The sequence below is a fragment of the Clupea harengus genome, chromosome 5 (assembly GCF_900700415.2).
Source record: "Clupea harengus chromosome 5, Ch_v2.0.2, whole genome shotgun sequence".
In the NCBI taxonomy this organism is placed as follows: domain Eukaryota; kingdom Metazoa; phylum Chordata; class Actinopteri; order Clupeiformes; family Clupeidae; genus Clupea; species Clupea harengus.
In genome coordinates this window covers 2,883,485-2,907,500 of record NC_045156.1, presented here as the reverse complement: position 1 = coordinate 2,907,500, position 24,016 = coordinate 2,883,485, and the positions used below count along the sequence as shown (strand labels likewise).

Here is a 24,016-nt window from a genome sequence, read left to right as displayed (position 1 = left end):
TTAGAAAATATGTGTGTGTGTGTTTATTCACAGAGCTCTCCCGTTCCACGGGCAGCAGTCTGAACCGTTACTCGGCCCTGCAGCAGTCCTCCACGGCCCCTCCCAGCCCCCAGGCCAATCAGAGCGCGGACTACGACACCAGGAGAACTCTGGGAAGGTGGGAATCATTTCTGTGTGACCCCTCAAACGTACACCAGACTTTTATTCATTATACTATCTATACATTCAGACCACAGAACTTCAAGTCTCTCCACTGATGTTTTTTGCCCTCATTGAATCCAGTTGCACACACACAGTAGACATTTATCTTTCATTATCTTTTACTTATTTATACTGTATTTCATTTAGCAAACATTGATAGTTTGTAGGTATACAGAATATTTCAGCAGTTTGAATGAAACCTGTGTCCTTGGTTTCCGATATATACACACACACACACACACACACACACACACACACACACACACACACACACACACACACACACACACACACACACACACAGTCAGACTGGGAGAGCTGATAGCAGGCTGGTTATAATTAGGTAAATGGCCTGGCTGATGAATGTATTGGCAGTGCGTGTGTGTCTGCCAGCTCCAGTCCCCTCAGACGTGAGTCAGCAGCAGCAGCAGACAGAGTCAGGCAGGCAGACACACACACACACTCACACAGACGCACGCGTCCCCCTCAGGGGAGGGGGGGCTGGGACACTCACCCGCTCACAGTCCACCAGAGCAGAGAGGTGTCTACAAGGGGTGTGTGTGCCAACTGATCAGAGAAAGGAATGAGCTGGTGGGGGACAATAGTGATGGCTTTCTTTCTTTTCGTGTGTGTGTGTTCCTAGCCGTGGTAGTATTAGCCGCGAGCGTGGCGAGAAGTCTCAGGCCCCTGCTGGAGGTCCGGCGGGTGTGGCCACGCGTCTGGGGCCCCTGAGCCGAGCGGGCAGCAGTAAGGAGCTGCAGGAAGGGCCCACCAATGAGGAGTCTCGCAAAGAGGGGTCCGACACCCCCCCCACCCAGAACCAGCCCCAGAACCAGTCCCGCAGAGCCAGCACAGACGACAGGAGCGACACGGACCGCAGCAGAACCACCAAAGGACCTGGTGAGACCACATTAACACATAGAACTTAATACACTAATGCACTTGCTAATACACATATCAATACTACAGTATACTATATTATACATATACATAGGATATAACTGTTAGGAAGAGTGCTATGTAGCATATGGGAAGATGAACAAAAACAATAAACACACACGTACACACATATACATATACAAACACACACACACACACACACACACACACACACAGACACAGACATACAGACCGACACACACGCACAGCAGGACATATTCCTCAACAGCAGTGTGTGTGTTCTCCAGCAGTAAAGGCTGAGACTCCCCCAGCTGTGGTTCCAGCCAAACCGGTCCTGCCAGAGGATGAGATGGAGAGGAAGTCACGCGCCATCATCGAGGAGTACCTGCACCTCAACGACTCCAAGGTGCAGTACAGCTGTGTACTGAAAACACACAAACACACACACACACACATACGTATGCACATACACTGTGTATGAGTATGAGTGCATCATCTGTGTGTGGTTAGATAATTGTCTCAGCACCTCAGATAAACTAGTGAAACTAGTCTCCTGCGGAAACTTGTGCGTGTGTGTGTGTGTGTGCGCGCGTTCATATGAGCGTGTGTGTTTGCGTGTGATTTCCCCCTTTGCAGGAGGCGGTGCAGTGTGTGGAGGAGCTGGGGCAGGCGTCTCAGCTGAGCGTGTTTGTGCAGGCAGGGGTGGAGGCCACGCTGGAGAGGAGCCAGGTGACGCGCGACCACATGGGCCAGTTCTTCCACCTGCTCCTGCACAAAGACATCCTGCCCAGAGAACAGCTCTACCGCGGGTGAGTGGCGTGTGTGTGTGTGTGTGTGTGTGAGAGAAAGAGGTCGTTCCTGGGGCTCAACTGGTAGAGCGAGTTGGTAGAGCAAGGTCCACCATGATCATGGGTTCAGTCCCCTGTGTGTGTACTGCTAAAGCAATACATCATTTTAGTAAACTACAATGAATTTGGGACCATGCAGATCAGAAAGCAACTAAGAACCCCCCCCCCCCCCCCAAAAAATGATTTAGACATTTCTATTAATTTGGCCAACACTGTAAATGAGACTGACTGTGAAGAAGACATTGATTGGCACTGCGGTTGGCAGTAGTGTTGAGGTGCTGGAACTAATGGCTTTGTATCAGGCCCATACCTGACATCTCCAGCAGAATGCAATGCCAATGCAATAACAAGTGAGGGAGCACGTCCACACACCAGTCACACTGGAGGAGGACCACCCACACTGTCTGTGCGCGTGTGTCCCTCCTGGAAGGTGTATATATTTGCAGCAGACTGGTGTCAAATGTAAGTCAACATTTTGGTCTTGCACTCAGCACCTCTCATAGATCACCTCTTTAAACTGGAACTGCAGCTGGTTATGTCCTTAGCAGTCCATTCCCAGTGTTGGCCGGCTCTTGCGTTGTGCCATATCAGACACTAACGTCAGTAGACAGCTCGGGAGAGTGTTTGTGTGCTTGGATGAGTCAGGTGCTAGGTTTGGTGAAGAGTACAGTATTCAGGAGGTCTCGGATGATTTATTTATTGTGTGTGTGTGTGTGTGTGTGTGTGGAGTAAATCACTCTAGATAAGCACGTCTTGTGGAGGAGTTCTTGGAATTAAAAGCATGAAAACTGTCTGTACACACACCACAGCGGTGATCTCGCTAAAGGGACTCCGTCTGTTAGCACGGTTTTCTAGCCATCAAACACAGGATGTTAATATACTATGCTGGGGCCCCAGTCGTAAGTGTGCTTCATTAAGGCCTGGAACATAGGCATGGCAAGCAGCACTCTGGTTTGGGCATGGTGGTTATGCTGCCCATCAAGCTGTCGTTTGATGTACTTGTCCTCAAGAAAGAACTGTATACATCTGCGAGATGTAGTGCTCCTATGAATCACCAAGGTAATATATGCTCCCGGTCATGGATATAGCATATAAAATAAAACAAAACAAAACACCCGTCCTGACCATTACCATTACAAAGTTTTGCTTCTGTTATGTGTTTGCATCTGTTAACAGATAATAATAATAATAATTCATTTTATTTGTAATGCACTCTTCATTCAGAAGAATCTCAGAGTGCCAACATATTAGAAACTAACTATAATAATACAATAAAATAAAAATGAATTAACATAAGCATAATAGAAAACTTTTTTAACATTTTAACATAAGATTTAACACAAGGCCAGAAATGCCTTCCTGAATAAAAATGTTTTTAGTCCAGCTTTAAAGGAGTCCAGCGTCTGCGTTGCCCTTAGGTGGTCAGGGAGGCTGTTCCATAAGCGTTAGATGAGCTTTAGGGACTGGTTTCAACATGCCTATTTGCCTTTTTAGGTTTGCGCTATCTGACCTGCCAGTCTGGGTGTAGTGCCAGAGCTCCTGGCCCACAGGTGACGTGTTGGCTTGTGTTTGCAGGTTTGGGGAGACGCTGGAGCTGGCAGATGACATGGCCATAGACATCCCCCACATCTGGCTGTACCTGGCGCAGCTGCTGGGCCCGCTGCTGAAGGAAGGGGGCCTCTCTATGACAGAGCTCTTTAGGTAAGCACAGTCCCTCTCACTCACACACATGCACGTGCCCCCACACACACACACACACACACACACACACACACACACACACCCTTTCTCTCATATGCATCTCTCTCAAGCACAAGCACACACACACACTCTTTCTATCATATGCATCTCTCTCAAGCACACACACGCACAGCCACCCTAACAAGCCTCTCATTACCAGCTCCACTAACTCCAGCTGTGCTTTGAATACTTTTAAGATAAGTGCCCCCACTCCCATACATATAGTCATTACGAAATACACACAAGTCAGACCTCTACCTCAAAGCCCGTGCAGGTTGCCAGGTTTCCTCATAGTGTATTTTTGTAATGCGAGTGCAAGTCCCGGTGGTGAGCTTGGAGTGAATTTTCCCCTCCCTCTCTCTCTCTCTCTCTCTCTCTCTCTCTCCCACCCCACCCCACCCCACCCCACCCCATCCCTCTCCTCTCCTTCCCCCCTTCTGCTGCAGTGAATTAAGCAAACCATTGCTTCCTGCGGGAAGAGCAGGGGTCTTATTTGCTGAAATACTGCACCTTCTATGCAAACAAATGGTGAGTTTCTTTGCACCAGCCCTTTATCACCCATGGAGCATGGAGTCATTGATATAATAATAATACGTTCTCACCTCACTCTGCATGTTCACAAGCTGTGTAATGGATAGCTCGGAGAGATTTGAAGTGAAGTAGAATGTCATTTGTTTTGTAGGCACCGAGCTGTAGCTATTGGTTTAAAACTCCAGGCCCTCTGCTATACAGTAATGTCCAGCTGCTATACTGCACACAGCTGTTTTCAGCAGACTGTTTTGGCACATGACACTGATTGAAGTGCGAGTGACGATGACTGACTGCGTGTGATTGCATGTACTGCTGCAGAGCCATAGGAAAGTGGGGTCGTTGTGGGTGGACTCAGGCCTGAGCTGGAGTGACTTCCTGCCCGAGGGAGAGGATGTGCAGACCTTCATCACAGAGCAGGTACACCCAGCACCGCCACACACACACCGGCTCATGTAAGCAGGGGCACCAGTCAGTATTGATTTGTTTGTAATGTAATCAGTTGGTTCACAATGTGAACAAATTGTTCTGAAAACTGAAAGAATAGACCAGTTTGGATTGAGGCCCAGTTTTATTTTTTCTCTCCAAATAGTGAGTTGGACAGTATAACTGCATGGTGTTGGATTTGCCCCACCAGAACACATCTAAATGATCCCAGCAATTTAAGCTGTAAATGAAGTTGTAAATTGTTGTCTTGAACAATTGACATGGTGTTCCCTTCTCCACCAACCCAAACAGACCTCCACACTGACTCCTCTCATGAGGCAGCACTAAGTCTCCCTTGAACGATCCTCACTTACTTAGAGCTGAAACAGGTCTGATTAGACACTAGACACGCTGCGTTAAGTCTCTATTAGTACTGACAGCGTCAAATATTTGAAGTTCATTCATTCAATGGTGTAGATTTGTGGAGCTTAAATTGGTTGCAGCCATATACTGTCATGTTTGAGCTCTGAATAATGCCTTTACGACTACCTCTTGCTCCTTCTCTTTTGTTTGCCTTTCTTTCACTTCCTCATCTTCCATCTTCTTCTCCCTTGTCTTCCTTGCTTCACCATCACCATTTCATTTATACTACTTTCCTTTGCTCTCTTTCCTTTCTTCTGCTTTCTCCTCTTGCTTTACTGTCCCATCCGGTAATCTTGATTCCCTCCTCTTTATTCTCATTGCCGTTTCTTTTCCTCTCTCTCTCTCTCTCTCTCTCTCTCTCTCTCCTTCTCTGTCCTCTCCTCTCATCAGAAGCTGCAGTTCACGCTGCCGGACAGCCTGAGCCCCCCGCCGCTGCTGTCCAAGAAGCCCCTCTCCCCGGAGGAGCTGAGCCAACACCTAGAGCGCCTCCTACTGGAGGACATGGTCAATGACGAGCAGATCTTCGACTGGGTAGAAGTACGGCTCTCCCCGCCCCAACACATTTTCTTTCTGTCTATTTCTCTCTCTCTCTCTCTCTCTCTTTGTTTCTTACTGCTATTCTTACTCCAGTTCTCTTTTCTACCGCCCATAGTTTTTTGTCTTTGTTTGGTCTCTTTTCACTTCTTGCACTGACTCCCTAGATCTCTGTTGCCTCTGTCTAAGCGACCCCGGCCCTCAAACAAGCATCCCATTAAGAGAAGTGAAATAAATGTGTTTATTTTATAATAGTATTACATTACTTGAGATGATATTCTCGCTCATAAAGAGACTGAAAACGAATGCCTTGATGCTAATCTCGAGCAAAGATTCAGTGTTGCTGAGTGAAGTTGAGCAGTTGATGTAATCGTGACGTAAAGGTGATTGTCATTGATTGTTTTCCTCCTATCACAGGCGAACTTAGACGATTCTCAGATGAGCTCCTCCCCATTTCTGAGAGCTCTAATGACAGCAGTGTGCAAGGCGGCAGTGAAAGGTAACACTCCTGACAACACACAGTTCCCTTACACTTTGTACACACATATACACACGCAGACACACTGGTGCCTTACAACACAAACATGTACACACATATACACACTGGTGCCTTACAACACAAACATGTACACACATATACACACTGGTGCCTTACAACACAAACATATACACACGCAGACACACTGGTGCCTTACAACACAAACATGTACACACATATACACACTGGGGCCTTACAACACAAACATGTACACAGATATACACACGCAGACACACTGGTGCCTAACAACACAACAAAAACATGTGCACACACACACACACACATATATATATATGTATGTATGTATGTATGTATGTATGTATGTATGTATGTATGTATGTATGTATGTATGTATGTATGTACAGTACCAGTCAAAAGTTTGGACACAGCTTCTCATTTTTTGAGAAGTGTTTTCTTTACTTTTATTATTTTCTACATGGTAGATAACACTTTTTTTGTTTAGTACATCATTCCATATGTGTTCTTCCGTAGTTAAAATGTCTTCAGTATTAATCTACAATGTAGAAAATAATAAAAGTAAAGAAAACACTTCTCAAAAAAATTAAAGGTGTGTCCAAACTTTTGACTGGTACTGTATGTACATGGTTATATAATCTCCTGCTGTGCTCTCAAGCTGTTAAATGGTTGAAATATTAAATATTGTTTGTATTTTGTCTAATAACAAACAGAACAAAAACTTGAGCTCTCTCTCTCTCTCCCTCTTTAATTCTATCCCCAGATGAGAGCTCTTCTTGCAGAGTGGACACTGCCACTATCCAGAAGAGATTGCCTGTCTTACTGAAGTACCTTAACTCAGACACTGAGCGCCAGTTGCAAGCACTTTATGCACTTCAAGCATTGATAGTAACTCTTGATCAACCTCCTAGTGAGTACCAGATTTCATATCAATCTATACCCCCATACTCTGTAGCACATATCATGATATTTGCTAAAAGATTAAAGATGCACTGTAAAGGTGGCTTAATTCGTCTTACACCAAGAGGGTGTTTCAAAATAAATGTCCCACGAAAATTCATGAATATTGAAGGGTAATTTGTGTTCTGCAAGAAGAACATCGGTGAAGTATAGACAACACATTTTTTTATATTTATATTTTATGTTCGGTTTTCTTTAAATAGTAGTATTAGTAGGAGTAGTAGTAGGATTAGTCATCATTTCTCTTCTGAATTATAGCAATCATTAAAAAAAAAGAAAGAAAACATGTTGCGACCTTCACGTATACACAGACATTTCCGACAATCTATGGTAGTGGCAATGTGCCTCAGGGACATGGAAAAGTCATTGGAATGGGTATGAACCCTGAACCTTACTTGTTGATAACTAATCATATTCTAGCTTTATGGTAATGGAGAGGCAAATGGATAAGTTTGCAAAGCACAAAAGCCAGAACTTTTAGTGCTATTTCAAATGTCTCCTAAACATTCACCTCCTACCGTCCCCCCCCCTGCAGACCTGCTCCGCATGTTCTTTGACTGTCTGTATGACGAGGATGTGATCTCAGAGGATGCCTTCTACCTCTGGGAGTCCAGCAAGGATCCAGCGGAGCAGTTGGGCAAGGGTGTGGCCCTCAAGTCCGTCACCGCCTTCTTCACCTGGCTACGTGAAGCAGAGGAGGAGTCGGAGGACAACTGAGAGAGGACGGACACACACACACACACACACACACACAAGCACACACACACACACACCCTCCGGAGGCAGTTCTGCTCACGTCCCACCATGTTCTAGCCAGTGTGTCCGCATCCTCAAGACTGACAGAGCCAGATGGGACAAAAGGACAGAAGGAACACGGTGCTGTGAGACAGAGGGAACGTGAACGCAATGTTTTTTCTACGTTCCATTGAGTTCCTTTGACCCCCTGAGGAAGATCTCCAGAGATGGGAACACTACATATGTGTACTATACATAGAAAATATTTTTGCTTTAAATTTTAACTTTTTTTTTTTCGTTTCTTCTTCTTTTGTTACGTATTGAAGAGACTTGAAAACAGGTTATGACCTGGTTAATTTATTATTTTTTTAAGAGACTGCAAAGACGGACCTTTTATTTAACATTTGCAGAAAAAGCTCATATTGAGGAGAACGTCACTGACGATAGAAATTAACAAAGTAATTCTCATTACAGTAATAATACTTGTGAATTGAATAGCCTCCCTGGATTCCCGAGTTGTTTGTTTGAAGAGGGTTTCAGTAAGAAGTTATTTTTGGATGAAAGGTGTGGCAGAGACAGAGATGGTTGAAGTTTACTATGTGCAAGGTCAAAGGTTATGATAGAATAACCCCTCCAAAGTCTGGTGTTGCAGGGTTTGCTTCCTCTATGGAAAACAGTTTGAGCTTCCAAAAGGACACGGGACAAAGGACCAACACACACACACACGCACACACACACACACACACACACACACACACACACACACACAAGAACTTTCTTTGAGCTGCCAAGAAGAGCAAGGACTTGATAAAGAAGGTGTGTGTGTGTGTGCCTATGTGAGTCCAAACCATACCAGGGTTATTCAACCTTCTAATTCTCCAGACATGAAGAGCGAATTTAAAGTACATGTAAATACATTAAAGACTGTCTAAGAACATGCTGTGTGACGTTTTACAATGCATTGTACTAATACCATTCAAGAAACCCTCCGTATACCCAATGTCACTCACTATCGACTCATTAAAGGTGAGGTCCGCGACTGTAATCTAATACATTTTTTGTCAAATTCAGAGAATTTCTTCTCATTGTCTTATAACGGTCTGTTCTGTGAGTGCGCTAAAAAAAAAACAGCTCTGATGTTCATACACAGCCCTGGTTTTTATTCTCAGTTTAGATAAACTACAGCCTGTTGGAAGTGCAGTCCATGTTGTGCACTGGCAAATGTTTGACATGTTCAGAGACACCTCACATAGCATTGTGGAGAGATGGTGATCAGCTATGTTGAGCTTTCTATTGGGTCTTTGTGCAACAAACCATACAGAATGGGAAATACAGGCCAGGGGAAACACTGGAATGATGTCAATTCATAGCCTTAAACCTTCAGTTATATTAAAATAAAAAATGTCCAGACCCCATCAATAATAATTTTGATTTAGGCCCACTGCAATTTGTATTATGTGCACCCTAGAGTGGGGGCTTGTTGCTTTCTGGTTGTTAATGTATGTAATGTGGTTGCTAGACTTGTTTGAGGTCAAACTACTGAAATGGTTGGCTATGTCGTCCGTGTACAATTTGAGTGGATTAGAAGTTACTGTAGGGTTGAGCTTTATCAATGTCATCAAAATTTAGCAATTAATAATGTTAGACGCGCCAGTTTACCTTTGTTCAACGCCATAAAATCTAAACGCGTATTCCCAGAGTCAACACCTTACGCCATAGCTAAAGGCCTCATGTTTCTTGGCCTTATTGTTCTCTGCTTTGCAGAACCAACACATTTGTGGGAGAACGTTAAATACATTCCGTATACAAGAAAGAGCCGCGTGTCCAATGCACAAATCCCCCTAGGGTCGTAGTGGTGATTTTATTTCCAAGCTGCCTTTGTGTTCCCCTCGCAATCATTTTGGGTTCCCACGCAATACGGGTGGCGTTAAAGGACAAGCCTGATGACGACACTCTGACGCTACTACGTGTACGTACGTCCAAAGGGGGAAGGGCACGACTGGAGAAAGAATTGCAGCAACGGGAAAAGCAGCACAGAATAAACAACTTAATAACCGCACGTTAAAAGGTAAGGGAAATGTATGGTAGTTAAATTAGCTAGCACCATGCTGGCTTTTAAATAACCACAATCCCAACAGAATCTTCTTTTCCGCTTTTTCCATTGCAATTTTAACTTCATGCATTCGCCATCTGCCCAATCATGCGCCATTACTGTGTAGGGTATCGCTAAACAGACAAAATGGCCATTCTCGATTTTTGCATTTGTTTCGAGTTCAGTCAAACTAGTGGTGCATTTTCAGATATGCATTTAACCTGAATTATTTCATTCGGTGCATTCTAACGTTACATTCTGCAATTAATGAATCAATTCAAAAATGTTCTTCCCACACCTTCTTTTTCATGACATTAATCAAAATGGACACAGTCTCTTCGGCGGTCTTGGGTAGAGCACACAGATTTTTCAACCGGGTTATCTATTATGATTGCCTAGGTACTCACTCCTGCATCACAGAGAGCACAGATTTGTGGCCAGTTACTCTACTCTACTATACTATTTGGCATCTGGTCTCCAATACTGCAGTAGAAAGTGTGTCTGATGCAACGCACCTGGCTCTAATAACGTAAATGAGATAGGCCTGAAGGGCTAATTTGACTCAAAGGCACGCCTGGTTTAGATGTTTGCAAACTTTACAATAAGCTATCAATCCTGTTTTTAATGTACATTATATATTAATATCACTACATTATACACCTAAAGTGGGGAGGGGGTGTCACCTCAGACTTCTCAATACAGGTGTGTGTACCTTTGCACCATTATTGATTCTTCCCTACTTTCTGTAGCACAGGAACTTGAGTTCTGCCTCTTAATGCCTCTTCTGTGTCTTTGCCAACACAGGTGAGTCATGCGTCGGGCTTCTATACGCCGAGGGACTAGCGACAAGCAGGCTCCTCCAGACAGTGCCCCCGAGACAGGTGTGTGACCCTATAACGTGTGTCTGTGTGTGAGACTGCATGAACTGTCTTCTTTGAGGGGCTTGGTAGAAAGGTGCAGTTCTTTTCAAATTTTGGAATGTGTAAAGTAGCCACATCTGCCAACTTTTCACGTCAGAGTGCAGTTACAGTTGCCCTGTTACAGTACACCTAATTCACCTAGTCAATGGCAGTAGCAGCATCTGAATATATAAAATTGAGGAGTGTTGAACTGAAGGTGTCCAACAAGGATGCTGTATAAGAGAGGAATGTGCTTATTTGTTCTCCTGTTCAAACCTGTGTGTGATTTTGGTTTAGAACCCACAGCTAACTCTGACAAGGCTGCTCCCGAGGAGGAGGATGAGGCCGTGGCCGAAACCCCAGCAGCTGAAGCCAAGGGAGAGAAGGAGGCCGTGGGAGAGAAGGGAGAAGGCGAAGAGGCAGCGGCCCCAGCAGAGGGGGAAGGAGAAGGAGGAGAGGTAGAAGGCGAGGCGAAAGACAAAGATGCGGAGGGGGACGCAAAAGCTGAGGGAGAAAGCGCTGAAGAGACGGGGAAGAAGAAGAAGTCTAAAGACAAGAAGGAGTGAGTAAATTCCCTCATAGATGTTTGTGTGCTTGATTGGTCGGTTGATTGGCTGGTAAGTTAGCTTAGTGAGTGGGCAGATATTCGTGTATTTATGGTGGTCACACGCTTTACATACAAATGACATAGATACATATGTTGAGACCTGAGCAGGGGAGTTGAGTACAATGCTTTCCATTCAGTTAAGTTCACTTAACTGCTAGCTCCTCCTAGCCTCGTGCTAACAGCCCAAGTCTGCTTGGTCTTCATGACACCCTTAACCCAAAGGAAATCCAGTGCAGTGAAGACTATTGGAGAGCAACGTCAGTCTAACGTTTACATGCTGTGGTTTTTGGGATTGTTGCAGGGACAAAGAGGTCACAAATGAGGTGAAGGTGAAAAAGGTGAAGAAGTCCATCCCAGCTTGGGCTTCTCTGCCCTCCGTGAAGCGCACTGCCAACAAGACCATCATTCAGCACCCCAAAGTGCACAACATCCTCATCGAGGCTATCCAGGTTAGTCACCGTTCCACCCTCAATTACTGGGAAGGTTTGAACCTGTTGCATGCATGCTCAGTGTGGTATGAAAGGCAGACATGTCGTCATGAGAGAAGGTTGGTTTCGTCAGTTCATTGTTGAAGATAATGGGTAAATATATATCAAGGCAATGAAAAGGATGTTTGGATACAAACTTGAAAAAGCAACATGTATGTTGTGGAGAGGATTGAGTTACTATTGTTCTAAGTGATGAAGTGTGCTAATTTGTTGCTTCCTAAAACGCGTTGTTAAAGAAGAGCAGTTTGCATTTAATATAATGTGAGTATAAGAATAGTATTCATCTAAACTTCGGTTATTACAGAATGTCTTTCTGAAAGGAAAGACACCAGAATGATGCTGAGAATGGATCATGATATGCACGATATCTGATTATTATTTGTCTCTTTTTCATAGAACTGCAAAGAGAGAACTGGTGCTTCTGCCTTTGTCATCCTGAAGTACATCATGAGTAAATATGCCTTCCTGGAGCTGGACAAGAGGAAATTCCTTCTCAGGAAGTCCATGAAGCGACTGGTGGAGAAAGGGGCCATCAAACAGGTTTCATGTGCTATATGTTCTTTTTCAAGAAGCCCATTTTAGTATGATATGTTTGTTATTAGTTATTAAATGATTTATGTTATGTAAAAACAAAACAGTTACATGCTAAGATACATGATTTCACCCTATATGTGATTAGACTCTGATTTTAAGCTGTACTTCAAATGTATGTCTCACACAGCTGAGGGGGAAAGGCTTTGCTGGGAGTTTCACAATTGGAAACCTGTCGGCTGTCTCCAACTCTGCCAAGGTACAGTAAACCCCTGGTCTTTGCTTTGTTATGCAAGTGTATCATTTTTTTTTTTTTTTTTTCAGATACAGATTTTCAACAGTTATAACAGTCATCATTCCAAATAGATATGATTATTCCTTGGGGTATCTCAATCACTAAAACACTTGTATTTATTGTCTTTCTTAATTGACTCATTTCAAGAGGCGATGGGGCACACGTCTCTATTCATAATCACAATACTTTTTGATGTGATTGATTGCTGCTGTATAGAAAATGTCTGTGGTGGTGGCTCCTGGCGTGAAGGCGGAGACTCTGGGTGAATGCCTGCCTCTTATCATGACACGCCTCTGTGAGCCCAAAGAGGCCTCCTATCTGCTTATCAAGAAGTACCTGACCGAGCACTACTCGCAGATGGATGTAGAGAAGAGGTAAGGTCCACTGACGGTGCTCTTTCAATGTCACTCTTGGACTGCTGTGAGTCCTGTTTGTTTGTAGGTCTTTAAAGGTGCAGTCAGTAATTCTTATCCAATCATTTTTTTGGGGGTAAAACTCAGCGAATTGCTCCTTATGGTCCTCTAGCTGATCGTTCAGTGTGTGCACTCAAAAAAGTGCTCGTACACAGTCCTCTCTCTGTAAACAGGAAGCAAACATTATGGCCTGGACCAAAGGATAAACAACACCAACCATTCAATATGTTGCTTCAGGAGCACGGGAAGGGTGTAAATATCAACAACCTTTCACCAGAATCACAGACTCTGCCTTTAAGGCCTTGTACGCAAGCCTTATCTGTGAGAAGTGAGGCAACATTAAAAATGCCACCACAATGTAGTTTTTATATGCTTTATGCATTTATTTTATTATTAGGCATGTGTTGTTGTTTTTCTTTCTTTTGGGGGATGTGGACGTCCGCATGATTATGTCTCGTATGAATGTCTCCGTGTTCTCTTGGACCATTTGTTGAGAGTAGGGATGCTGTATATGATTTGATGGCAAAGGTGCTCAAATCTGGTTTCTCTGTAGGCCTGATATTCTGAAGAATGGCCTGCAGAAAGCAGTGGAGAGGGGACAGCTGGAACAGATCACTGGAAAAGGAGCCACCGGAACATTCCAGGTATGTGAGGGCTGTACCATTGAAGGGTCCAGCGCTGATCCAGTTCTGGTCTGCATGGACTCGACGTGCTCACCGTACCTGGGCTGTAGTACACGTGTGCTTATGTGTATGAAATTTGTATGTGTGCATATGCACATGTATGTATTGATGGTAAATTTCTAATACTACAGATAAATGTTTCATGTGAAGATTCACCCACAACTCTAATTAGATAAGGAAACAATCTAAGTATAAGTATCTTAAACCGGAAAAGGGGTGTCTATCAATAGTCCCAGCCCTACATGAATATATATGTGGCTAGTCTGATACAGAAGTGAAGAACTTGTTAGAATGTCTGGTCACAGAAAAAAAGCAGAAAAACAGTCTCTCTTGACCTTGGCGCTGTGTACCAGTCTATGATACGCATTCCATTCCTATCAGCTAGAATTTCAACATGGAGGATACAGATTTGACCAGAAACTTTCTGTTTGAACCTATTATAATAATGAGACACGTGAATATAATGCACAAAATAATATATAAGAAACACGAATATCACGCATAAAAGAACATTGTAATGTACAAGCAAAATAATGATTCTGATTCACAACTCTTATGTACCAGTGAAACAGGTCACTGGTAGTCCAAAGCATGTTGCTGTCAAACCTGTTAGTGCAGGTCTAGCTAGTTACAAATGAGTATATCAAATACGATATTATTCAAAAAAAAAAAATCCTAGTTGGTATAATATGAGTTCATACACAAAACAGTTCTAATCTGCACCAGCCAGAGCCTTGTTTGTGATGAGCAGCCTTTTCGTTTTTTGTCCTACAGCTGAAGAAGACTGGGGACAAACCCGCAACTGTCCTTGAGGATGCTATAGTGACCGCCATCATAGCCATGAACGAGCCCAAGTCCTGCAGCATCCACACGCTCCGCAAGTTCCTCATCGAAAACCATAAGGACAGAAAGGAGAATCTCTTGAGTAAGACTGAGCATGGCTACTACAGTTGCCCAGTAAAGTTGCAATTTTCAGTTTTCAGCATCTGTATTTCTTTGTCACCAGCATTTGCAAGTTTCCCCATCATCTATGAATAAGCCAACAGACAAACACCTGTTTCACATGTCTACTTTGCCCTCCTTCACTAACTACTGTGATGATTTTTCTTCTCTCACTAGTGCACCAGCTGAAGAGAACCTTGGAGAAGGGCAAGACCATGGGCTGGATAGAACAGATCACTGGCCATGGCCTGAGTGGGAGCTACCAGCTCTCCTACCCCTATTACCCAAGGTATGTCACGGCATGAAGAAACCGCTACTCGACATATAACACAGGGAGGCGCCGCTGAGCTACCTTGATCTGTGCTTTTTGTAAAGCGTTTTCCCAAAGGCTGGAAAAGCTTCTTCTTTTTTTTTTTAAACCGAAATCTGAACGTGTAAATGTATATTGGTTCACAATTTAGTTCTTGCTTTAAAAACATTAATTTCAAATTAGAATAAAACTTGGGAGAGCCTTGTGTTGGTGAATCAAAGTCTGAATATTAAACCTCATGGCGATTGGGAGTAAAAATGTGTTGCCTACATCATTAGCTTTATTCTTTCCTTCCACAGCCCAGCCATCCTGTTCCCAGATAAGATTGCAAAACAGAAGAAGAAAGAGGAAGAGTGGGCCAAACGTAAGAGGATGGCTGACTCGGAGGATGACGAGTCTGAGGAAGAGTCTGAGGAGGAGGAAGATTCAGATGATGAGCCCCCTCGTAAACGGTGGAAACATCTAGAATGCGTTGTAGCTAATCTCATTTAGGCTTAACTGTAGTACTGTAGGTTTTTTTTCCCATGTCAAAAAAAACATCTCTGGCCCAACTGGCGTCTTTGTGCGGCAGAGATTAGACAAAATAGGTTGAAAGGGGGAGATAAATTCTTGTACACTGAAGACTGTGGTTGTCACTGTATAATCTTACACCATGTAGCAATGCTACATTAACCTAACATACATTTACCAAAAATGTGGTAAACTTACAATGAGATCAACTATTATCATATATTTAGTACTGTGTACTTTTTCCCATTCAAAAATGTCTTACAGTTAACTTAAAACTTTAAATTCAAAATAGTCAAAACTGTATCTCTTTCAGTGGTAATTATTGTATTTACTCTGGTATTGAATTTCATTTGTTAATTTTTTCCCCCTTAGAAGACAACAGAGGAGGCCAGCCCCAAAGGCCCGCTCCTCAGCATCCCGGAGTAAGGGCAAATCCACCAACAGGAGATCTGCTCCTGCCAAACGGTCAGCCCCACCAGCCAAGAGGGCGGCGCCACCTGCTAAGAAAAAAGCTATTACCCCAGCGAAGAAGCCAGTGGCCAAGAAGGCGCCCCCGGCTAAAGCCACACCAGTCAAGAAAGCCACACCAGTCAAGAAAGCTTCCCCCGCACGCACACCTAAAACACCCGTCGCCAAGAAGCTGACGAGCAGAGTGGCCAAGCGACCACCGGGCAAGAAGGCACCAGCCAAGGCAGCCAAAACCGAGACGGAAAAGGCCAAGGCAGCCAAATCAGAACAACCAGCGAAGGGGAAGGGGGCCAAACCAGCCGCCCGCAAGTCAACTCGTGTGAAGAAGTGAGCTTGCCGACGAGGCTCGCGGATGGTGACGTTTACTCGTAGCTCAGTAGACTGTTGTGCTTTGCCTCCCCTCCCCCCTTTCTCGATCTATTCTCCCTCTTTTTTTCCTTTATATTTTTTTGTATATATTCATCCTTCCTTCCTAGCTAGAGGCCTTGTAATTATTTCAGATGGATGAACAACGATGTCAGTTTGTTCATAGAAATACATTTCCGTTATGAGTCTCAATTTTGAAAGTCATGGTGTTGTGTTGGTTAAGTGTTTTTCTTTTTAAAATACATTTCCAATGGTCAAACTGTCCTTTATTTCACACTCAAGGAACCTCAAAGGGTCTGTCAGCATTAAGTATTAAATCTTACTCAATCTAACACCAGTGGTTAAACGTTTAATTTGCCTCATTACCAGTTAGCCCTTACTGCTCAGTATATGTTCTGTATTTGAGACGTTAATCTTTTTTTGTTTTGTCAAAAGATGTTTTTTTGTCACAGTGTGAAGTTTCTGTTGATATTTCTGAAGGATAAAGAGCTTTTGGTCACTGTAGGCTCTTACTGTGAGCTTAGTGAGAGAAGGTAACATTATTTGACTTTGACTAATGATTTTTTTTTTTTTTTAATAATCTCATTTATCATGATTTTAAATCATATTTGAAAATGAGCAAAGGTGTACTCAAGCATGAGTGTACTTCTGAAATGTTGATTTAATACGTTGTTTTTTGTTCAAACGATTATTTGTAAAAATGGCTATCCCTGTCTGCATTGGCAGACTAAATTGGAAGTCCATATTTCTACTAACAGTTGGAATGAAAATGATTTCATGAAAATGACGGTTTAATTTGTGTGTTATTGGTGTTAAAAGATAGATCATGGCAGGTTTTTTTGTCATATACATAACTTCAATACAGCACACAAAAGTTATATTCAATTATATTCTATGTATTAGAGAATCCATGAGGATAAGACCGCTTTCGTTCTCATGAGCTTGGCTCATGTTCTGCATGCTGTTAAACTTTCACTGATCTGCTTTTCTGTAGTCATTAATAAAGTGACTATATATTTGTACTATCTTATCTGTGCTTTATATACATCGTCTTTATTTACTAATATGGGTGGCTTATAAAGTAATTATATACATAAAAATGCTGTTACGTGGATTGAAGATATGTAATATTTGTATCATTTAAGCTTTTCATGTCATTGAAATGCTAACACGTCTAATCAAAACATATTTTGTTGAAATGCATTCCATTGTTTGTTAAATCTCATTTTGTGTGATGTCACATCGTTTGTGTTGTCTTAAACGAACGAAGGCAATACATGACTATTTCAAAATTGTGAACATAAATGGGGGCTACATTTGCAATCAATGCTTCGGTGTTGTGGAAAGGTCTCAGAAATGCTACACCTGCACAGATATAACCTGTAATGGTCTACACAGCACAGCACGGCAGAAGAACAGTGATATTAAAATTGCGTAAAGTAGGCCTACTTGATGACAACCTCACACTTTTAAAATTCTCCTACTTGCCGCTACATGTTCGCGAGACTCGTATTAAGTATGCAGATACAATTTTGTTCTCCGCTTCAAATAATCCATTGGTCTCAACAGACATTGTTAAGCTAACTGTGGTCCAGAATTTAAAGGACAGTTGATCAAGCTGCTCAACGACTATGTTTAATTATGAGAACTATGAGAAGTAAGCGTTGACATTCGAAGATCCACTGGTCGCACATGCTGGGCGGAGACGGCACAGATAAGGTGAGTCACTTCAGATTTGCGAAATGGGAACGCTTTTGTCTGTGAGCTGTCTGGAATTACGGGCGCTCAGTGTGGCATTCGCTGCTACGGTAAGTGGATACGTGCTAAGTAACATTTAAGAGAAAGCAATCGAACGTATTGTATCCTGACCGCGAGTCCTTTGCCTGACATGTTCAGAACATCTACAATTTGTATTGCTTTTAGAACTGCGTGGGAGAAGTACGGCACCGCTGATTAAGTTTGGCGTGGAAATCACCTTTCGAGGTTTGTGTGTTGACCAATAATCCTGGTCTACCAAAGATCGCTTATTTTGTTTTTACTGTTGGTGTTAGTTTACTTTAGCATACGCCTCATGGTTTTTTTTTTTTGCTGAGAAATGATTTATTGTTGCGACTTGGTTGTAAAGTGTTGGCTGGGCTGTGTAAACATTCCTTACAGGTGTTGTGTAGTAGAGCCTGCGTTGTCAAGTTCACAAAACTTTCCACGCGTTAGTTTAGTTTACACGCGCTCCGACCTTCTTATCAGAGCTTGGTGGTCTTTCAAGCCTAGATGATTTAAAAAGTGTAATCGTCATCGAAAAACAATTTGAAAGTACTAAACGGGTGTCTGAGGAGTAGGCGAAGTCTAAAGTCCCAGTGACTTTAGCTGGCTTCTCCGGGGCTAATCACAGCCCACTGCCAAACACTGTAGGCTGCAAAAGTTCACTGTGGGCATAGCAACTTGCTTTAGATATGCTGTGCTCACTTCCTCTGCGTCCTCACTTATTGATTTACCTAATTTGTCCTTGGCAGAGCAAGCAAAGGAAAGTGAATCAAAGCAGCAATCATGTGCGACGTACCGACCAGGGAGGATGGCACAGTGACCAGATCTGCAGAGGTAGGCTGTAACAGGTTATGTGACAATTTTGGCGTCTCACATGGGTCACAGATGTTATCAAATGTTCGAGGTATGCCATAGTACTGAGCTGTATATTCATAATGAGGTCCACAATATTATGATTTTGTTGTGCTCAAATTCCTCTCCTACACACAGTATGTTGGCTCCTTTCCTGTGGATGACCGCTGCTTGGACGAGCAGATTCAACAGCTGCACATACAGCTGAAGGCTCTCAGGGTGAGTGTCAGCAGTCTGTAGAGGACAACAGAGCCTACAATTAAAAAGAGATGATGGCTGCACACTCCATGTGCTTTTTCTGTGTGTTGTGCGCAGAACTGCAAGAGAAGGAGGTCGGTCTCTCTGAAGTTCTCCGTCAAAGGAGTGAAAATTTACAATGAGGATGAGACCGTAAGGATTTTCTGAGAAAATGTTTTGAAAGATCGAAACAGTCTCTGTGTACATGTGTCATTTAATTTCCATTTTCTGGGCCATGTCTATTTTTAGGCTTTCTGTTTATGAAATCAAGTGTAACACAGTGCTATTGGGATATTTCCTTTAGCACTCCTTCAGCCTTAGCTACATGTATTCATGTAACATAAGATTCAAGACATAATGGCATTTACATGTAGACAGCTAACAACAATATCAGTACATTAACTTACCAGTTGCCCTCAGTCTGTTACATTTATTAATTTAGCATATGCTTTTATCCAAGGGCTTACGAGTGATCTTCCGTTAAGCTACAGCAAGTAAAGGGATATAAGCCTAAGCACTTCCAAACCATTTCGAATAAATCTAATTGTAGTTCACACATCCCTGTGGTATGCCTCTAGCTACACTAGTTCTTAATGGGTTACAGCTGTAGAGTACAGCAATGAAGCGCCGTCTGTGTTCTTCATCCTCAGACACTCCTCATGGCCCACGCCTTGCGGAGGATCTCCCTGTCCACAGCTCGTCCTTCCGATTCCCAGTTCGCCTTTGTTTCCCACAACCCAGGCAGCGCTGACACCCAGCTCTTCTGCCACCTCTTCCAGGCCAGGCACACCCGAGCAGTATGTGCCCACCTTCAGCGTGGCTCTTGCATTAGCACACACATCAGGCCATGTGGGAGATGTTTTCATTCAAAGCGAATCAGGGTCCATGGGACTACAACAAATGGAAATAGCATCCACATCACAGACAATGTTTTGCCTCAATTTAAAATGAGTAGAACTTTTTTTAAGTTGCTGATGCTGGTCTTGATTTCACTCTGCTTTGTTCAGACAGTTTTATTCATCAGAAAAGAAGAAATCTTCACACCATCTAAAGACCCTGTGACTTATTTATCTTTCTTTCTCTTTCTTTCCAACTTGACTTCATCCTGTGTGTATTAGGCTCAGTTCCTGAACCTGCTGCTGTGCCGTTGCTTCCAGCTCTCTTACCTAGAGCACCACCCAGAGGAGGCCCAGGATGAGTCGTCTGAGGGGACGAAGCTCACCCGCGTCCCCTCCCTCCTCAACCAAGGCTTCCCCCTCAGTGTCAGCGCCCTGGTGTCTTTTAGACGAGCACCTTTCCTGGGGCTCTTCCCGGGTGCCAAGGTCAGACCACATAGCTTGATGTCTGTGTGAGGGGGAGAGGTGTTTTTTTTGGTATACAGTCAAACTGCTTGGGCTTTTGACTTCGTTGTGTGAAGTGTCACTTTACAGTGAAGAGGAAGTTGCCATTTTACATTACATTTTGTGAAGGAAACAAAGTGAACATGTTTGTATAAACTATATTGCAAGTGAGAACCTAGTTTCAAGCATATACTTCTGATCGTTTTGCTATTCAGAAATGTTTCCTTGGTCCTAAGTTTATAAGATGTCCTTTTAATCTTCATGGTTGTACTGACGGTGACCGCTATATCTGCCTCTGTTTCTTCTGTTCCTCCCTTTGTGTGTCTACGAGGATACTAGTGTTTTGTATCCCTGCCTGTACCCTCAACCCTATTCCCTGTTCCTATCCCTGGGTGCTATCCCACCCATACCCATACCCTAAACTAGCCTTGTATCCAGTGTCCACTAAGAGCGTTACACCCCTGAGAGTGCTTTCCCTCCACCAGCCTGTACCACTCAGCCTGTGTTGCCTGTGTCATGCCACAGTAGACACGTTATCTGTGATAAGATTAAAGGGCAGCTGGTTTCATTAACAAAAGGGATAAGTATATAAAGTAGAGAGGTCTTGCCTTTGTACACAGCAACCTAGGTAGTAGCACAAGGAATTTGGCATCTTGCCATGTGTCATTTAATGGTATTTTTAATCTTGGTAAGCAGTTTATGGTGTTGGATGTCAGTGAACATACAATCAGTTACTGTTTATGTTGTATTAACATGATCTGTTCATGTCAGTGAACATACCCTCTTTCTTCCATTATTCAGAACCAGTCTAAGTCCAGCAATGAGCAGCAGCAACAGCACAGTAGCCCAGAAGAAGGGCTTATCACCTCACCCACACTGGTGCGCAAGAAGGTCATCCGCAACAAGGGCCTGAGCTCCGGGGCCTACCGCTCCTTCACCTGCACGCCACTCAAACAGCGCCAGCTGCAGGAGCGGATGAACCACACAAAAGGTTGGACAGGGGTGTGGCGAACGCTCTCGAGGGTAAAACAATTAATTAGGTAATGTAGACATTCAGTTCAAAGTAGCGCACGCACCACGGTGACGGAGCACTCCTTGGTGTGGGTTGTGGACTGATCACAAATGGTAATTTTGGTCAGGTTTTTTGGACACTTAAGGCCACTCAAGTTACAGGGATTACACTGGCTTTAGATGTGGTGGGTTGAGTCAAAGTTGTATTCTAAATTACATTCTTTCTGATTTCCAGTCCTTTATAGAATGTATTTGTTATTTTCTGCATGCAAAGTTTTGCACATTTCCCCCTCCCCTATTGGTGTACTGAAAACATTACAGTTATTTCTCCTCAAAAGTAAATATACAGTGTAATACTATGACCCTCTGGGAATTTCAGGAATGTTCTTTTTGTGCGTGTGAAACAGGAAAGGAAAAGGACAATCCAGCGCACCGTGCACATACTCCAAGTCTGGCCGAGTCAGAAGAAGCCTTGGCTCAAGCGGTGTGGTCCTGGGCTGGTCTATCTAGGTGAGTCAGCACATTCTTTCTTTCTTTCTTTCTTTCTCTCTCTCTCTCTCTCTCTCTCTCTCTCTCTCTCTCTCTCTCTCTCTCTCTCTCTCTCTCTCTCTAAACAAGAGCCTTACCAAAACTGCAGGAAGCCCAGATATCACCACTTACACCGCTTATGACGAGTCTGCAGTGTGGACAATGAGGAGTGTCATCTTAATCACAGACAAAAAAAATAATAATTTGGTAACATTGCATCTGTAGGTCAGACTAAACAGGACAGAACAAAAGTTATTTTGTATGTTCCTGTTGAGTTGAATCTATTTTCAGGTATCTAGAGTCTCCTTCCACAGTCATATGACCTCCTTGGGTGTGCTTTGGAATAGGCATCAGATTCCTGTGTAAAAGCTAAATAGTGAACCTGTGTCCTGAGAGCTCACTCACACCTGATATTTGTACTACCCAGTAAATCCAAGTGGATGATGGTCTCTAGACACTCCTACTGCAGAACATCTGTTATTGGAGCTTTACGCTTTGTGAACAGTTGGTCCTAACTCATGCTATGTTCTCTTATGATCTTCAGTGACAGCAGTTCTGCTCTGCTTGCTGAGGATGTGCTTGGTGCCTACCTGCTGTGCCCCCATCCCAAGAAACCCAGTCGCGGTACCCTGATCATACGATTCCCCTCTGGCCTGGCCACCCAAGCCATCAAGAACAGCTCCAAAAGCAGATATCTGCTGGAGGTTGGTGATTTTAGTTTTTAATCATATTAGACTATTACCATCATGTATTGGTGATTATTGGATTACATTGGATTATTACCTTCATTTTTATTTTAGCCTAGGTGTTTTTTTTGCCATTTGTTTCCCTAAAATGTACAATGTCATTGCTTTCTCCTCTTTCCTATAATGTTTTTTTGCAGGGATGTCACATCGAATTTGACAACGTGTCAGCCCTAATAGAATACTACACAGAGTACAAGGGGGAACTGGAATGTCCACTGAACTGTGCCCGAGTGAACCACTGCTATGAGTGGGAGGAAAACAACAGCAAACCCCAAAATGCACTTCCACAGTATAGCCGCAAGAGGGCCACTTCCAAGGATGGTGGGAGAAGCTGGGACTGAATCTTAGATTTGGGCTGTGAAGGTGGTCTATCAGGGCTCCTGGAAGCGTAAACTTTTATACAGTTTAATTATTTCAACTCCATTTGAAACATTTAGTGGTATTCCCTTCTACTTGTTCAGGATATATAGGCTACTGATTGTCATTTATGAATGTGGCACTTTTTTCCCCCCCAATCAATTCTACTGGTTCCTTTGACTCAGCACTTGGTTGGGCCTATACATGTTATTTATGTGTTTTTTTTTTTTGTTTGTAGAAAAGTCACTTGAGTTATTTTGTATTTTAATAGATAGCCAGCAGCATGCTGATTTAACTTCAGAATTATTTATTCATATTTAAACTTTAGGTTGTGATGTATGAATATCTGTAATTTACAAACTACTGTCTACTTTCAAACAACTACTCCAAACCTTATTTTGTTTCGTCAGTAATGCCGACATATTTTTGCCAACAACCACGTCCTCTCCTCTAATTTCTACTGTTTTCTACCTTTCTCATATGAATGTGGGATATTCTTGGTTACTGAAATTCTTATTATATGTAGCATTTAGATTTTATATGTGGCAACTTTTTATGTGTTTTAACTGTCCTCTATTTTCGAGGACTTAATTTCACATTTTGTAGTTGACATTCATATTTTTATAAACAGTCTTTAACTACAATCATGTTTCAGGAGTTTTCTTTGGACTTTTAGTAGTGTTATTAAATTATTGTTATTATTTTGTCCATAGAAAAACAGACAAGCATAAAACCTCTACTGGCTGAAGTTTATCGTTGCCTAGCAACTCA

The 24,016-nt window shown here is 43.0% G+C and overlaps 3 protein-coding genes across 6 annotated transcripts in view; all 3 read left to right on the top strand.

Annotated features, from left to right (window-relative positions):
* The window catches only part of eif4g3a (eukaryotic translation initiation factor 4 gamma, 3a), a 63,006-nt gene extending 54,147 nt beyond the window's left edge, over window positions 1-8,859 (top strand). The window contains exons 25-35 of the mRNA XM_031567142.2: window positions 34-157; window positions 845-1,101; window positions 1,389-1,507; window positions 1,738-1,910; window positions 3,525-3,650; window positions 4,136-4,217; window positions 4,539-4,637; window positions 5,457-5,603; window positions 6,018-6,099; window positions 6,878-7,024; window positions 7,610-8,859. Of these exons, the coding sequence (XP_031423002.1) occupies window positions 34-157; window positions 845-1,101; window positions 1,389-1,507; window positions 1,738-1,910; window positions 3,525-3,650; window positions 4,136-4,217; window positions 4,539-4,637; window positions 5,457-5,603; window positions 6,018-6,099; window positions 6,878-7,024; window positions 7,610-7,791 (1,538 nt within the window). The 3' untranslated portion in view covers window positions 7,792-8,859. The remainder of the gene's footprint in view (window positions 1-33; window positions 158-844; window positions 1,102-1,388; window positions 1,508-1,737; window positions 1,911-3,524; window positions 3,651-4,135; window positions 4,218-4,538; window positions 4,638-5,456; window positions 5,604-6,017; window positions 6,100-6,877; window positions 7,025-7,609) is intronic.
* An 859-nt stretch (window positions 8,860-9,718) lies between these two features.
* Window positions 9,719-17,443, top strand: hp1bp3 (heterochromatin protein 1, binding protein 3). 3 transcript variants are annotated; one of them, XM_031567331.2, is made up of 12 exons: window positions 9,719-9,877; window positions 10,706-10,782; window positions 11,098-11,362; window positions 11,709-11,856; window positions 12,292-12,435; window positions 12,617-12,685; window positions 12,938-13,095; window positions 13,688-13,778; window positions 14,592-14,742; window positions 14,937-15,048; window positions 15,369-15,521; window positions 15,955-17,443. In XM_031567331.2, exons 2-12 carry the CDS (start codon window positions 10,713-10,715, stop codon window positions 16,376-16,378), a joined length of 1,785 nt encoding a protein of 594 aa, XP_031423191.1. In that variant the 5' UTR covers window positions 9,719-9,877; window positions 10,706-10,712; the 3' UTR covers window positions 16,379-17,443. The 3 variants fall into 3 exon arrangements, with proteins under 3 accessions (XP_031423191.1, XP_012683005.1, XP_031423190.1); XM_012827551.3 differs by having other exon boundaries at window positions 9,721-9,877; window positions 15,952-17,443; XM_031567330.2 differs by lacking the exon at window positions 9,719-9,877 and adding an exon at window positions 10,581-10,603 and having other exon boundaries at window positions 15,952-17,443.
* Window positions 17,444-17,527: 84 nt separating this feature from the next.
* Window positions 17,528-23,889, top strand: sh2d5 (SH2 domain containing 5). Of its 2 annotated transcripts, none has more exons than XM_042707764.1 (11): window positions 17,528-18,132; window positions 18,337-18,396; window positions 18,924-19,008; window positions 19,165-19,245; window positions 19,342-19,416; window positions 19,914-20,060; window positions 20,382-20,585; window positions 21,405-21,594; window positions 22,022-22,124; window positions 22,687-22,846; window positions 23,026-23,889. In XM_042707764.1, the coding sequence occupies exons 3-11, from the start codon at window positions 18,958-18,960 to the stop codon at window positions 23,227-23,229; spliced, it is 1,215 nt and encodes a 404-aa protein (XP_042563698.1). In that variant the 5' UTR covers window positions 17,528-18,132; window positions 18,337-18,396; window positions 18,924-18,957; the 3' UTR covers window positions 23,230-23,889. The 2 variants fall into 2 exon arrangements, with proteins under 2 accessions (XP_042563698.1, XP_031423192.1); XM_031567332.2 differs by having other exon boundaries at window positions 17,528-18,221.
* Window positions 23,890-24,016: the final 127 nt, after the last annotated feature.